Source organism: Geotrypetes seraphini, chromosome 6 (assembly GCF_902459505.1).
Source record: "Geotrypetes seraphini chromosome 6, aGeoSer1.1, whole genome shotgun sequence".
NCBI classification, from domain to species: Eukaryota; Metazoa; Chordata; class Amphibia; order Gymnophiona; family Dermophiidae; genus Geotrypetes; species Geotrypetes seraphini.
The window spans coordinates 16,471,424-16,488,312 of NC_047089.1; the positions used below are offsets into that span (position 1 = coordinate 16,471,424).

The following is a 16,889-nucleotide window of genomic DNA, read 5'->3' on the forward strand; positions in this document are numbered from 1 at the left end:
TATGTTACTGAAACTTGCATTGTGGACACTGGTACAGTATGCTCTGTTTAAAATAGTTGGTTTTATGAATTATATTTGAAAATGTACATAATCAATCATAAAAATATATAAGAATATGGTTTTCTTGTTTTGTTTTACTTGCATTGGATGTGTGGTGTTCAGTTCAATAAAATCATAATCCAACTATATATGAGCCTATTCTTTTTTCCCCTTTTTTACACAATTACCAGCCTGTAATTCCCTACTTCTTCCTTACTTCCACTTTTGTGTAGAGGGACTACATGTACCCTTCTCCAGTCCTCCGATACCACTCCCGACTCTAGGGAAGCATTGAAAAGGTCAGTCACTGGAGCCACCAGAACTTCCCTAAGTTTCTTCAGCACCTTTGGATGTACACCATCCGGCCCCATCGCTTTGTCTATCTTTAATTTAGCTAGCTACTCACAAACACTATCCTATGAAAATTAATCAGGGTCTACACCTCTACTCCATCCCTATTCAGGTTTGTCTTCTGTGGTCCCACTCCTGACGCTTTAGCCATGAACATAGAACAGAAATATTTGTTAAGCAATTCAACCTTTCTTTATCAGTTTCTACATATTTCTCCCCTTTGCTTTGAGTCTCACAATGCTACTTTTGTACTTCTTTTTATCAATGATATATCTAAAAAATGTTTTATCTCCCCATTTTAACATATCAGCTATTTTTTCTTCCATTTGTATCTTTGCTTTCCTGACTACTCGACCAGCCTCTCTTAACTTTTCCAGATATTTTTGCCTGTCTTCCTTTTTCTGCGATCTTCTGTAGTTTATGAAAGCTAACATCTTATTCCTTACCTTCTCAGCTACTACTTTTGAGAACCAAAGCAGCCTTCTTTTCCTCTTACTTTTACTTACTTGCCTCACAAAAAGGTCTGTCACCCTTACAATAATTCCTTTCAGTTTTGCCCACTGCATTTCTACTCCTTCCAGATGTTCCCATCCAAACAATTTCTTGACATAATCCCCCATCTGAACAAAGTTCGTATTTTTAAAGTCTAAAACCTTTACCTTTGAATGAGCCCTCTTTATACCCGCATTAAACTGTACCATGCAGTGATCACTGGATGCCAGATGATCACTGACTGTAACATTAGAATCACTTTCCCTGTTTGTAACCACTAAGTCCAGTATGACCCCCATCCCGCGTGGGTTCCATTACCAACTGCTGGAACAATTTTCCTTGTAGAGAATCCAGGATCTCCCTACTTCTAGAAGACCCCGCGTTAGGGATACCCCAATCAACATCTGGCATGTTAAAATCACCTATTAGTAAAACTTCCCCATTTTTAGATATATTCTAAATGTTTACTATTAAATCTCTGCCCACCTCTTCCGTCTGTGAAGGAGGTCTGTATATCACACCAATGTAAATATATCACTGTGTGTTTAACAATTTGATATACGGTACCATGAAATCTTCATTCCAAACAACCAGGGATTCCCCTCTTTCACTTTTAATCCTTCTCAACTAGCCAAGCCAATGCAATGCAAATGTTTTCACCAAGGGCTATAGATCATGGCTCGCCATGGGCTTGGGTCCATCAGGATCCTGAATATGGGCAGTAGTTGTCACTGTTGTAACATTTTCTTCCCCCTCCCCCAGAGCTCATTGCTTCTATAGCCATCCCAAGCATCAGAAACCAGGGCTAGGAATTAGAGAATGACACGGAGACAAATTTGTCCCCGTCTCCGCAGGAACTCAATTTTCCTGCCCCGTCCCTATAAGTTTTGTCGCTGTTCCTGTCAGCTCTTCCTTAACCGCATAACCCTCGAACACTTATGATTTTAAAGTGTTTGAGACTTGTGCAGATGAGGACAGAGCTTGCAGGTATGGGGCAGGGACAGGAAAAGAACTCACAGGGACAGGATGGAAAAATGAGCCCCAATGGGGATGGGACAAAATTTGTCCCTGTGTCATTCTCTACTAGGAATCATACCTAGACCTTTTCCATGGCAACACAGATTTCTTTCTAAACCAAGAGTGACTCCTCCCCATGATCCCCGACACTATATATGGACTCTTGCCCAGGAAATTTATTTATTTATTCATTCAATTTTCTATACCCAAGGAGCTCAGAATGGCTTACATGAATTTATTCAGGAACTCAAGCATTTTCCCCTGTCTGTCCTGGCGGGCTCACAATCTATCTAATGTACCTGGGGAAATAGGGGGATTAAGTGACTTGCCCAGGGTCACAAGGAGCAGTGTGGGTTTGAACCCACAATTCCAGGGTGCTGAGGCTGTAGCTTTAACCACTGCGCCACTCTAGAAATCAAAATGTAGTAAAAGTGAGCCAAGTAAAAGACAATCAAGTCACTGTGACATCACTGATGAAGTTGGCTTTTATTGGTGGAATAAGGTATTATGATGTCACAATACCAGCTCTGGTTATCAGAGGCTGAAACTTTTCACACTATTTATTTACTCAATTTTCTATACTGTTCTCCCAGGGGAGCTCAGAACAGTTTACATGAATTTATTTAGGAACTCAAAGCATTTTACCCTGTCTGTCCTGATGGGCTCACAGTCTATCTACTGGCAAGTCTGCTGTCATTCCTTAATGGGGTTTGTTTGTTTTTTTAAGCTATAGCCATGAAGCATTCTAGAATTATTGAGGGTATGTTTTCTATACTGAGAGTGTATGTTAACTAATATGTTGTACCTTGTTGATTATAAAAACATATATTTAAAAAAAATCTCTTTGTAAAAATAACACCATAGTTACTGTTAGGATGAAATATATGATATTTAAGCCATGCTCTTTCTGGTCAGCACCTAAGAATCTTTTGCTTATTTTGCGATGGCGTGATACTTCCAAAGCCATTTTCAGAAGTAACAATGTGTAAGAATAAGTTTCATTAAGACACCAGAGGGGTAAAACCTGAAGTCTCAAACTGTGTGTATACATATACAGTTTTATAAAAAGAACACCGAATAGCACAAAGACAATTTGGAGCTTCATTATCAAAATAGCCAAAGGAATATGAGATCATCATTATAAGAACTGCCCTTACTGAGCTTCAACCCCCCCCTCACCCCCCGCCAATTGGTGAACCAGTGTGGTCGTAGACACTTGAAAGTCCAGGGTTTTGAAAATCCACTGGCCCTCTTGCCTGGAGTAAGTGGACAGTTATAGCTGCCAAGCAGATCTTTATGAGCCAGGGAGAAGGTGTATTTGTCCCAACTGTGGCTTAAAGGAGAAAACCACAGAATGCAGGAAAGAGGCACAGGGAGGAGAATTAGAGGTACTGGAACAAGTGGACAGGAGGAGAGAGACGAGGATACAGGGTCTAGGGGGGTAGATTAAGGAAACTGCTGCAGTGTTGTGTAACGGAGAGAAAGAAAAAGAGAAGGGACAGCAATACAGGATGAAAGCACAAGGGAGGGAGAGGATGTGGGGAAAGAGATGAAGAGAGCTATGTGGAGGAATACAGAAGACAGAGGACTGCAGCAAGAAGCGTGGAGGAAAACCATTGGGAGTGAGGTAGAAATAAGAGCATATCACACATTCATTTCTACCAGGGCCCCTTAAGTCCTGGAGGAATATTCAAATGTCTGTGTAAGTCCAAGAAGATAAAACAGCTGTACTGCTGGTCTTGGAAATCGCTGCTTGATACAGATCCCAAGAATAAAATGGTTCGTCAATGATCTTTTCTGTGTCTCATAGCTGTTGGTTCAGTCAGCACTGCCACACAGAGCCGCAGCCAGACATAGCTGATGCCAAATGCACAGTATACAGAGGTCAGCAGCAGTGGTATGAAAGGAAGTCTCTCGTTCCAGGCTGTCAGAGGATATATAACTTCACAGACAACCTCCAGAGGCACCAATCCAATGAGGTAGAGGGTTTCTGGCCAGTTCAGCAAAGGGCCCTCTTTTCTGTAAAAGGACATTTGATATAATCAGCATCCAGATGTTATGGTAGCTTTAGAGATACGCTTGCTACAGTAAAGGATTTGACAGAGAGTTCCATTTCGCTTATAGCACTGAGGGGTCCTTTTATCAAGGCGTGGTAGGGGTTTAAAGCACGGAATACCGCGCGTTAAACCGCCTGCCGCGCTAGTCGCTAACGCCTCCATTGAACAGGCGTTGTTTTTTTGCTTGCCACGGGGGTTAGCGCGGGACGAAATGTCCGACGTGCTAACCCCGCTGGCGCGGCTTGATAAAAGGACCCCTGAGTGATAATTGGACAGTAACAATTCCAGTCCTCAGCAACATAACTGAGAACTGATTTAGGGATGCAGGGCTCTGCATTCCTGTATGGACTACTTCCCTTACCTGAACAAAGTCTTTAGGGAGGAGAAACTGTACAGTGTGAAAAGCAGCATGAGTAGGATCTTTATTGGGAATTCTGAAAAAAAAAAAAAAAAAAGGAGAAAAAAATGTTATGGGTCATGCATAAATAGATATTTCATAATATTCTATACGTGACAGTGCTCCCTATAAGCACGAGAAATGTTCCAGTAATTCACAAACTGCTGCAAAGCAGTGAAACACCTTGTGAAGTTACTAAGGGGGGGGCAGAGATATAGATTATTCTGCTTCTACTTTTCAGGAAAACGTTTTCCACATTTTCTTTGTGTGCTATGCTCTGTCTCCAGGGGCTCCATAGAAAACAAGGAAACATGAGGCAGGTAAAGGCCAAATGGCCCATCCAGAGGTAAGGCTGAGCTCCAACTAAGGACAGACATGACAGATCGGACCTTTCTTTCATGTGCTGTGCATCTGGCTGCCCCTTTAACTCCTGCAAGGTCTAAGAGGGGGGCTGCTGGAGAGGCCACATATTCCCATTAACTGTACATGCGACCAGAGGTTTTAGAAACAATGACTTCAATTCAAAACAAAATTATCTCTGAGTGCTTGAAGGACTTCTTTAAGAAGCTGGTGCTCGTGGTTTGGGACAGATCTTTTGATGAGTGAGACAGTCTCCTCTTTCAAGCGTGGGTTCCAAGCAGGTGCACAGCTTTTGTAGGAAAGCTGCAAATTGGTTTAATGTTTGGCAGTTAAAATTTAATGTGAGGAAGTGCAGACAGTTGCAATTAAAGGAGCTGTATATGCTAGTAGGTGAGAGATTGATATGCACAGATTGGGAGAGGAATCTTGGGGTGATAGTGTCCGAGGATCTCAAGGCAGTGGCCATAGCACATCAAAGAACTTAACAATTGCCTTTCTGGGTCAGACCAGTGGTTCATCCAGCCCAGTAGCCCATTGTCACGGTGGTCACTAGTACCTGGCAAAAACCCAAAGAGTAGCAACATTCCATGCTACCGATCCAGGGCAAGCAGTGGCTTCCCCCATGTCTTTCTCAATAATAGACTATGGACTTCTCCTCCAGGAATTTGTCCAAACCTTTCTTAAAACCAGCTACACTATCTGCTCTTACCACAACCTCTGGCATTGCGTTCCAGAGCTTAACTTTTCTCTGAGTGAAAAATATTTGTTTTGTAAGTATTTCCCTGTAACTTCATCAGGTTGAGCAGTCTGGATGGGCCATTCGGGTTTTTAATCTGCCGTCATCTACTATGTTACTATGAGTGTCCCTTAGTCTTTGTAATTTTTGACGGAGTGAAAAATCGATCCACTTGTACCTGTTCTGCTCCACTCAGGATTTTGTAGACTTCAATCCTATCTCCCCTCAGCCGCCTCTTTTCCAAGCTGAAGAGCCCTAACCTTTTTAGTCTTTTCTCATAAGAAAGGAGTTCCATCCCCTTTATCATCTTGGTCGCTCTTCTTTGAACCTTTTCTAGGAAGCACAATGGGCCTCGAGAAGGGATAGAGAAGGCATATTTTATTGGAGATGGTGGCCATAGCCAAAAGGATGCTAGGCTGCATAAAGAAAAATTCAGTGAATCAGCCAACCATTAATAATGTATCTACATTTTAAAATACTAATTCTTTTTCTTTTTTGTTTGCAGCAATTCCCTGATGAAGCTTGGTTGCGAAACAGGGAGCCCTGTTGGATACTGTGGAGATAAAGTGCAAGCAGTGAGGAATGTTTAGGCACTATGCCTAGTGCTCATGCTCCACCGTGCGGGTTGTTCCTGCTTCCACATCTCAGCACTACTACAAAGATCATTTTGAATACTACATTTTCAGATAAGTGATGGTATTTTGATTTATTACTAAGGACTGTGATAATTAATAGTTCATTTCCACTTATCTTGGAGTTTTTGACCAAGGATGTGTCTGCTGGTCTCAAAGTTGGTATTTTGAGACTGGCTTGTCTATATGGGAAGTTTTTTGTTACCCCTATTAGACACTGAGGTCTTGTCTCCATTTTTGATGTATTGATGTATGGATGTTTGTAGTGCTGGATATAACTGGATGTTATTTGGGGATATATAAAATTTTTTTTTTTCCAAACCGGTAATAGGCCGGGACATAGGCCGAAAAAGCTCCGCCGCAAGATCGAAGCCATGGGGCCACGGCCACGAGGCCTGCCCGGTTGAACCGTTACGAAATAAATTTTTTTTTTTTTTTAACAAGAAAACACAATGAAAAATCAACGATTATGAGTGAAAGAACCCAAAACCGCAGATCTAGAAGGCACAAGTGAAGGAACTTCGCGCAGAGAGTCAAAAACGGACTTCTCTGCTCCGCGGAAAAGTAAGAACTGAGGAGACATGCCCGGTGCATCGGGTGGGAAGGCACTCGCGCATGCGCGGTACGGGCGACTGGAAACTTCTAAAGTTTCTACAAGCAAGTATGCTTGTGAGACGTCCACATCGGGGCTCCGTTGGATGACATCACCCACTAGTGAGAATACCTGCCTGCTTGTCCTGGGATACAAATTTTTTTGGGCATCCTTTCTTGGTTGGGAGTTGTCTTTTTTTTTTTTTTAGTAAAAACAAATGTACATACACCAGACAAACAAAAGTAACAAGAGGAAGAAGGGGAGAACTACAAACAGTAAAGAAAAGAAAAAATAAGGGAAGAACAATAAGGAAAGGGTAGACATTACATTACAGATTTCTATTCTGCCATTACCTTTCGGTTCAAAGCGGATTACAAAAAGAGTTATGGAAGAAGGGTTACAAAGTTAGATCAGAGATCATTACCAAGAGGGGGATAAGAAGGATCAGGGGTTGGGGAGGAGATGGTAAGAAGGGGTAATCCTGGTATTAAGCTTTATTAAGGGATTTCTTGAAGAGTATAGTTTTTACTTCCTTTCTGAACATCTTATAGTCTGGGGTTGTAATCAATAGGTTGGAGATTTGGTTATCTGAAAAATAACAAAAAAATTGTTGCCCTAACGAGGGCAGTTATGTCTCAAAAACGTCTATGATTAGGAAAGTCTTCAACTTAATCTTGAAAGGGCCTACGGAAGTTTCTTCCCTTATATAGTTGGGAATGGAATTCCAAAGGGAAGGTGCTGTACGGCAAAATACCTCAGTAAGGTGAATTAGTAAATTATCTTTCATCGGGTTCCTTATAATGTTAATGTGTTCATAAGTTCTCTATCAAAGTGTTCATTCAACCAAAGCATGACACAAAATTCAAAGCTTTTGATTATCCAGAGCAGATAAGTGAACAGATGCCCGACCCTCCCTGGTTTCATTTGTGAAACTGCTTCAGAGGACTCGGGTGATGACTTCCAGCGCATCCAACATAAAGTGCTGCAGGCTGCTTTAACGCACCAAGTCTAGGGAGGGACACTGTGCAGTGAGAAGGTCATCTATATATGGACAGCTCTGTGATACGACAACTGATAGTTCTGGATTATAAAAGGTGCTGAGCTCTTCTAGCATAAATAAGTGGGGTAGGGTAACCTGTTGACTGCTGGGGGGGAGGGAGTGGGAAGAGGAAGCGACTATAGAAGTATGGCTGGTGGTGGCAAGATGCTGGAAGTAGGAGGCTAAGCCTAGTGTGATGGAATGATACTTGAAAGTAGAAGAGCTCACGTGCGCTGATAAACCGACGGGATTGATTAGAAGGCTGAATGCACCCTTCCATGTTATATGGGCTCCCTTCTACCAGTATGTGAATGCACACAGAGGGGTGGGGAGGAGAAGGAACTGGATAACATATGTACTCATCCCGGGGGGGTTAGGGAGGTGAGAGGATGCAGGCGAGGGTGCTGGACTTCTGTTCACATCTTGGGCGGGATGGAAATAGTGAAGGGGAGGTTGTATGAGTTCAGTTGCAGTTGCTTTGGGATTACTGAATCTGCTGAAGGGGAGGGGAGGGCAGGGTCCCCCTGATCGGGCTGGTTCCCTAGCAATCTAAATTGATGGAAGCCCCAAAAGGGAAGCATGAGGGATCATTGGGAATGGTGGAAGGGGTAGAAATAATGGGGGAAGGGGGGGAGGAGGTTAGATTATTGTGTGTGGAGGGCAGGGATGTCAACAGAAAGGTAGAATTTAATACTGATTTGGGGGTCTGCACTGTACTTTACCTGGTGGTGTAAAAAGAAGTGGGAATAGGGAAAGATGCCCGGTGGTTGCCAGAATCAGATAAATCCCAGCCTCCTTTCGACTCTTCACAGAAAGCAGGCTAAAAGAAACAAAAAAAGGCAGGCAGACATGATTTCAGGTAGTCCGCCCCAAAGATTCTTTACAGACCACGCTTCATTTATTAATGCTCCAATAGGAAGTAAGATAGCTATAACTTATTCCACGCTTATATGGTGGGGGATACATTATGCAGCAATCATAAAAATACAGGTACCGATGTAGTACACTTCTCCCTCTAAATCTGTTGGTTTAGGACTTGCGACTTTGGTTATTTGCGAGTTTCTAAACCCTGACACACACCCGTCTCCCAGACCTGTCCACACCTTACCTGGTGGTTTAGCGGTGAAGCGGGGCAGAAGCGATCTTTCTACGCTCCTGCCCCATGCAGAGCCTTCAACAAAAATGACTGAATTGAGTTCCTGTGGTCTCACGAAACTACAGCAGGAACTCACGGCAGCCATTTTTGTTCATGGCTCTGCACAGGGCAGGAGCTTAGGAAACATAGAAACATAGTATATGACGGCAGAAAAGGGCCTTCGGCCCAACAAGTCTGCCCACTCAAATAACCCTCCCCTCTAATTTCTTCTTTGAAGTGAGCCCACGTGTTGATCCCATTTATTCTTAAAGTCAGTCACGTTACTGCCCTCAACTACCTGAAGTGGAAGATCATTCCAACGGTCAACCACTCCTGCCCCGCTGCACTGCTAGACCACCAGGTAAGGTGTGGAGAGGTCTAAGAGGTGGAGGGAGGGTGTCAGAGTCGGTCCTAAAGATTCAGTTTATCCATATTTGCGGGCTGGCTCTGCCCCTAACCCCTGCAAATTTGGAGAGGGAAGTATAATATTAAGATAGAACCATCAGAAGCATTTAACTCAAGAATAGAATCCAAAAATATTATAATGAGACCCCCCTGAAGTTAAAGAAAAAAGAAACACGAGCAGAAAAGACTAGCTCCTACAGTCTCGCTTGTAGAAAGACAACTGAAAGTTGGAGGGCAGTCTAGAGGTAAGAGAGGATGGCATCAGAGGGAACATGCTACTGAGTTGGAGAGCGGCCTGCGAGGTTCGTTACAGCCGGCCGCGAACCTCAGCAGGCCGCTTTGAACAGGAGGATCAGCCACCACGGGGATCGTGAGAAGAGCCGCTGAAAAAAAACTTTCAGCCTGCAGCAGGCCAGCACGCGGGAAGGGGGAGGGGCCGGAGCAGGGCAGCTCACGGTAAGAGAAGGGAATGGGAGGTGGGGGAAATGATTCTACTGCTTCAGCAGGGACCTGGAGGGTAGGGAAATACCGCTGCTGCTTCTGCAAAGGAAAGTGGTGGTGGGGGGGAGAGAAGGGAATGGGGGGGGGGGTGGTGGAAAATGCTGCTACTACTTCACAGGGACCTGGAGGGGAAGGGAAATACCGCTGCTGCTTCTGCAAAGGAAAGTGGTGGTGGGGGGGGGAGAGAAGGGAATGGGGGGTGGGGGGAAATGCTGCTACTACTTCACAGGGATCTGGAGGGGAAGGGAAATATCACTGCTGCTTCTGCAAAGGAAAGTGGGGGGGGGAGAGAAGGGAATGGGGGGTGGGTGGGGGGAAATGCTGCTACTACTTCACAGGGATCTGGAGGGGAAGGGAAATATCACTGCTGCTTCTGCAAAGGAAAGTGGGGGGGGGGTAGACAGAAAGAAATACAGACAGACAAAGGAGGCTAGGGAGAGAGACAGACAGAAATAAAGACAGACAGGGGACCAGAGAGAGACAGAAATAAAGACAGACAGACAAAGGGTGCCAGGGAGAGAGAGAGAAAAATTGCAGGAGGGAGAGAGACAGAAAGAAAGGAAGAAAGAGACAGGAGCAGGGAGAGAGACATAAGAAAGACAGCCAGCCATATATTCTAGCACCCGTTAATGTAACGGGCTTAAACACTAGTATGGAATAAATACCAACACACCCTAGTTTTGAATTACACCATGTAGGGATGCCGGCAGCTCATGCTTGAAGTACCTGTATGTAAACTGCTTGAGTGTGGTTATATAACGACAGAAAAGGCGGTATGCAAGTCCCAATCCCTTTCCCTTTTTACCTGAATGGAAGAATGGCCAGGAGGATTGCTTTTTCATGCACGTGCCAGCCAAACATGAAGGAGCTTAGCGCACACAGAGTTAGACACTGAAGAAAGCCATGGGGCCCTCGTGGTTTAAACCAAAGGCAGAAAACAGAAGGCTACAAACAGGCAGAAACAAGATTGTCAATAGTCTGGTAATAAAAGGCAGAATCACTTCTTATATGGACTTGGGAATCACATCATTTATTTATTTAAAAATTTATATCCCATATATCCTACAATTCTAGGTGGGTAACAGCATAACATACATAATAATACATTATGTGCTGTATATAATAAGAGAAGAAAGGTATTTTGTAGATCACAGAAGTTGTATTCCTGTTTTGCACCTCTGAAAACTGGCATATAAGTGTCCATATTGCATTAATGTCCAAATCCCATGGCTGTCTAAAACTGCAGTATATCCATACAGAAGGGTGTGTGGTCTGGGTGGGTCTAGGGAGGGGCCAAAATATGGACATCCAAATGATTGCAGAAAGTGAAAGGACATCCATGTCCAAAAAGATGGACATTGGTATTTAGACCTGGTACTTGGCATGTCCAGGCTACAGAAAGGTGTTCCAACTGAGCAGTTCTCCACTAGAGGGAGTAAGAGCAGTCAAAATACACATCTGTCCCTAGAGAGCTCACACGGGAGACAAAATTTGTCTCCGTCCCCGCAGTTAACCGTGGGAAACCATCTCCGTGTCATTCTTTAAGGAGAACGGGAAGGATCAGCGTATGAATGGGCCCAGCCACTGACCCTCAAGCCCTGCATTGAAGAATGCTGGTGTAGAAGGATTGAGGTTGAGATAGATACTAAAGAATGACACTGGATGGTTTACCGCAGTTATCAGCGGGGACGGGGAGAAATTCTGACCCCGTGTCATTCTCTACAAACAAACAGCATTTCTGAAGTAGGCTGTGAAAACTGTAAGGCTGCTTACAGCTATTTTACATTTGTAATTTGTCTGTTTGTATTTGTTATCTTTTCATTCTTTTATTTAGAGGCAGGGACATTTTGATTAAAAAATGTAATTGTGATTAACTGCTCGATTAAAGGTATGTAAAGGAAAAATTAGGTTCTTACCTGCTATTTTACTTTCTTTTAGCTTCTCCAGACCGGCATGGGACCCCACCCTGTCTATTGTCGTGTTGTTCTTGTGGCTGTTGCGCGTGCAGATTTAGTTTTTTCTGCGGGCTCTAGTATTTTTCTAGGGCCGGGGAGAATTGAAGAACAGCGGCTGTGGCTCGGCTGGCATAGCTGGCGAGCTGTGGGGACATTTTCTTGCTGGGATCTCTCCTTTGCATTTTCCAACAGCATTTGGGTATGTTAGTTGTTACTCCTGTTCGGAGTCTTGTTCATTTGTTTCCATTTCTTAGTTCTGCTTGGCTCTTCGGCAGACTGATAGGAATAGGGGAAGGTACCTATTATGTACTATTCCACAGTTTTGTTTCAGTCTCCACCTGCTGGTCATGATGAGATATATACCCGCTTGTAAGATCCTATACCGGTCTGGAGAGTGCTAAAGAATTATTTTTCCCCCCAGAGTAGCAATTTGTGACTGTCCAAGTCACTTAACCTTCCAATTGCCAGTCACAAGGAACTGAACTGGGAAAAATATAAATATACCAATAATCATGCGATCAAAATTTTAATTGACATGCAGCCGTAAATTACAAACAGCGGGATTTGAATCTGCAACCTCTGGGTCTCTCTACTCTGGTTCTCAGCCAGCTGCTCTAATCACTGGGCTATTCCTCCACTTGGATGTCTATGTGGCCATTGTATAATACAGACATTTCTCGATTGCCACAAAGATGTCCACTTCCTTTATTTTGCCCTGTTCATAGTTTGACCATTTCAGTTTGTAAAATGGATGTCCATGATGGAAGTAGTCAACACTTGGAAGCCCATTTCTCACATACGAGGACAAATCAAAAATGAAAGGCAATTGATAAATTACGTGATAACGGGAACAGAGCTAGCAAAATGCAACATATGTTCTCGTACATTGCCTGATCATGATTGTTTGAACTTGACACATTATTGGTCGTAGCACTAAAAATTATTTGTGCATCCTGGAAAGATCTCTCTCAGGTTAGTCATGATAGATGGATACATGGTATGCCTCTCTTATAGATTTGAATGTTATCATGCAAAGAACAAGTCCTCCTCTTTATCCTTAGTTTTCAAAATTTGTTGAGAAATGGTCTGCATTGAAACTGTATATTTAAGTATTCAGAAAAGAAATAAAGACTCTACTTTTCAACAAATTCTTGCAAATGACTTAATAACGCTAGCTCCTTCCCACCTCCCTATACCACTTCCAATACCTTCTTGACTCCCCAAAACAACCTCATCTACTCTTTATCTCCTCTAGAAATTACCAGATATCTTCTTCGTGTAATTCGTTTTTTGTAATTCTTTCGTAATCCGCCTTGAACCGCAAGGCAATGGCGGAATAGAAATCTCTAATGTAATGTAATTTATACAAGTATACCACTTATAACCGCAAGCATTTTTCCCCTATCTGTCCTGGGTGGGCTCACACTCTCCCTAATGTTATCTGAGGCAATGGGGGATTAAGTGACTTGCCCAGGGTCACAAGGGATGGGATTTGAACCAACAACCTCAGGGAGCGGAGGTTGTAGCTCTAACCACTGCGCCACACGCTCCTTTGGATAGCAGTTCGTATGACTTGTACTTTCCACGTATGGCTTGTTTTAGTTGGTTTATTGTTTCTGTTATTGAAAAAAGGCCATTCATCTAATTTATTTTATAGATCCGTTCTCATGTGGTCTACTTCTTTTGGGATCTCCATTCTATTGCGAATCTTTGTGTTGGCTACAAAAAACCCAAACTTTTCCTTTTAATCCTGCAGAGACACTCCATGACTCGCCTTTCTTTCTTCTAAATGAATTCTATTTAGCACCAGCCTCTGTCATTTGTCAGTCAGTTTCTAATTCAGCTCACCACTTTGGGTTTGTCATATTTTTGTGGAAGGCTCTTAAATGCCTAAAGTTGTTCCTATGAGTATTCTATAGCAACTGAAATCTAGCCCAGTCACTCTTATACTTTCATTTTAAAAAGGAAGTGTCGGGTTCCTGGGGAATTATGTAAGTCTATTGTTTGTCCATTATTGTGAAGTTTTAAAGAAAAGCCATATTCTCTCGGGTCTGGGTGAGTGAAGCTTCACCTTCTTACTGGTTCTGGAGAAATCGCTTAGAAACATAGAAGATGACGGCAGATAAGGGCCATAGCCCATCAGGTCTGCCCACTCTACTGACCCACCCCCAAGTCTACTATCCTAGGGATCCCACTCCTGGTGACAGGTTCCCTTGGCTTAACCCTCTTAAGGGATCCCACATGGGCATCCCATTTGCTCTTAAATTCTTGCACGCTGTTTGCCTCGATCACCTGCACCAGGAGCTCGTTCCAAGGATCAACCACTCTCTCGGTGAAGAAATATTTCCTGGTGTCACCATGAAATTTCCCGCCCCTGAATTTGAGTGGATGCCCTCTTGTGGCTGAGGGTCCTTTGAGAAAGAGAATCTCTTCTTCCATCTCGATACGGCCGGTAATATACTTAAACGTCTCGATCATGTCTCCTCTCTCCCTACGTTCCTCGAGTGAGTACAGCCGCATATTTTTCAGCCTTTCCTCGTACGATAGATCCTTGAGCCCCGAGACCATCCTGGTGGCCATCCGTTGCACCGACTCTACTCTCAGCACATCTTTTCGGTAGTGTGGCCTCCAGAATTGCACACAGTATTCCAAATGAGGTCTCACCATGGTTCTGTATAATGGCATTATGACTTCAGGCTTCTGGCTTACATGCTCTGTTGCTCCTTAAGCGTCGGACAGCTCGAATTAGCTCCAAAAGTCAACAGCAGTTCCTTCAAATTTGGGATCCTTATAGTCAGTCTTTACCTCCCTGGTTTCGCAGTGACATTTTGAACTCTTTATGAGGACGCCTTAGGCTTTGGCAGTCAGGTGGTGCAGGATGTTGAGGTGGGGTTTTATTTCTCTCTTTTGTTTTTGGGGAGAGGGGATATTCTTTCTTATATTGTATTGATGTGCGGAGATATATTGATCATTTTTTCTTATTTTGGGAATGATCTGTACCCTCTTGCTGCCTCTCCCAGTTTATCTAATGTTTCTGGAACAGGGGGAAGGGGTAGTTTCTTACCTTGGAGGGCTATAAAGCCCTCTGGGACTATGTTGCAATTTGTATTACGGAGTGGGGTGAAGGGGGGTTCAAGAGGGGATTTATGGGGTATGTTGGCGATATTATTGTTTTTCCTATTGGTCATTATAGATGGCTGTGAGCTCTTTTTTGTACTATTGGAAACTTTCAATAAAAATTGTTTAAGTATAAAGAAAAGCCATTAGCTGCTGAATTATATTTTTCAATAATAGAGCAAATGTGATAAGACAACATTCAGTGAGAGTCGATACATCTGACAATTTGATATCCAATAGGAGAAGACACAAAACCTATTTTATGCCTAGATAAATTAATATCAAATCAATTGGTGGCACTAAATTGCTATACAGCATTCAATTCCTATAATATAACAAAGTTAGATCCGAACCTCAGAATCTAGCTGACTAGAATGCTATATTGATCCTCAGATGCACCACTCCACGTTCAAACTTTATCATAAGTTAAGCTTGATGTGCAGAATCTTCCCTGGATCAATTTCATCTAAATATTTATACACCTATAATTTTGTAAAATTTTTGAATTTTATAACATTTTAACATTTCAAAAAGTGTTCAATAATTTAGGAAATACTTATAAAGTGAACTTAGCTTTTAATTTGTGGTCATTGTAGGGCCTTCTTTTGCCGACATGTTTCGCGATGAAACGCTTTCTCAAGGCTTTATCAACGCCATCCGTATCGACCACTGATTTTTACCCAATAAAGAAGTCCCTACAATGACCACAAATTAAAAGCTAAGTTCACTTTATAAGTATTTCCTAGGCAGATATTTCCTGATTTATCACGAGAGACCCAAAAGCGTCGCCGTGAATTTCTTATGTTGAAGCCAGGTGCTACTTTCTATTTACGACATCCTTGTAAGTGTATAGTGCATGACTGATCAGTTAAGTATGTTTTCTTTGAGCCTAATCAGTTGACTTCTTTCTTAGCGCTCTCCCGATTGGAGGCAGAAAAATCATAAGCCCTAAGATTATTGATTAATCCCAGCAATCAGCCCTCTAGCTAACTTTAAATGAAAGAGTATACATTCTGTTCAATTCTTTTCTTTGTTCTCGCTAAGAAATCTTGGATCCAAAATTTGAGGACTTGAGCATTTTAGTTACAAATGATCTTAACGTTATTGGAATATTTCTTGCTTTATGCAGAACTACTAATTTTGCTTTCTGTACAAGTTTATTCTTGATTATATGATTTGAAAATCAATAAATATATTTAATAAATGCGTTTGTATTTTCGTCATATTAATGATCAGTTTTTAGGTTCTAATGTTCGAATATTTCCTGATATGTCTTTAAGATCCCAGAGGCGTAGGAAAGAATTCTTGGCATTAAGGCCTTGGGGGCAAATTTTTTGTTGAAATTTCCTGTAAAATGTTTTGTCTCTTATCAGAATAAGAATTACTTGTTTTTTGAACCTAAACAACTAGTAGGATTTATAGAATCCAAAGAGCAAGTAGTGCCTATGACTGAGAATGTATAACCTGCCATGAATGGCTGTAGCACCGCAGATAATTGCCGCTTTCTAGGTTGGATAAAGATTGTTTCTATTGTTAATTTTTTTTTCTAAGAATCTCCTTTAAAAGATTGTGGACTAAATATATTGGAAGTATAAATGAATAACCAAAACACTGATTTAAGTGGAATTGGTTTATAAGTTTTCTTTTTAATAACTTATGTTAATCTGAATACAAGTAATGTATTGCTTGTTTGTATTGATAAAATTGAATAAACAAATAATTCGAAAAAAAAAATATATATATTTAATAATAAGTATTTCCTAAATTATTGAACACTTTTGAAATGTTAAAATGTTATAAAATTCAAAAATTTTTTAAAAATTATAGGTGTATAAATATTTAGATGAAATTGATCCAGGGAAGATTCTGCACATCAAGCTTAACTTATGATAAAGTTTGAACGTGGAGTGGTGCATCTGAGGATCAATATAGCATTCTAGTCAGCTAGATTCTGAGGTTCGGATCTAACTTTGTTATATTAGATAAATTAATATATGGTGCATCCCATCTGCATTGACAATATGGGTAACAATATCAGTTATTTCTAATGCAGGCTAGTGAGTC

The 16,889-nt window shown here is 42.0% G+C and overlaps 1 protein-coding gene across 5 annotated transcripts in view; it reads right to left on the reverse strand.

Moving 5' to 3' along the window:
* Positions 1 to 2,455: 2,455 nt before the first annotated feature.
* The window catches only part of ALG8 (ALG8 alpha-1,3-glucosyltransferase), a 63,210-nt gene continuing 48,776 nt past the window's right edge, over positions 2,456 to 16,889 (reverse strand). For all 5 annotated transcript variants that reach the window (XM_033950255.1, XM_033950253.1, XM_033950254.1 and 2 more), the window contains 4 exons: positions 10,559 to 10,698; positions 8,435 to 8,532; positions 4,318 to 4,390; positions 2,456 to 3,918 (listed from right to left, as the gene is read on the reverse strand). In XM_033950255.1, coding sequence (XP_033806146.1) covers positions 3,684 to 3,918; positions 4,318 to 4,390; positions 8,435 to 8,532; positions 10,559 to 10,698 — 546 coding nt within the window. In that variant the 3' untranslated portion in view covers positions 2,456 to 3,683. The remainder of the gene's footprint in view (positions 3,919 to 4,317; positions 4,391 to 8,434; positions 8,533 to 10,558; positions 10,699 to 16,889) is intronic.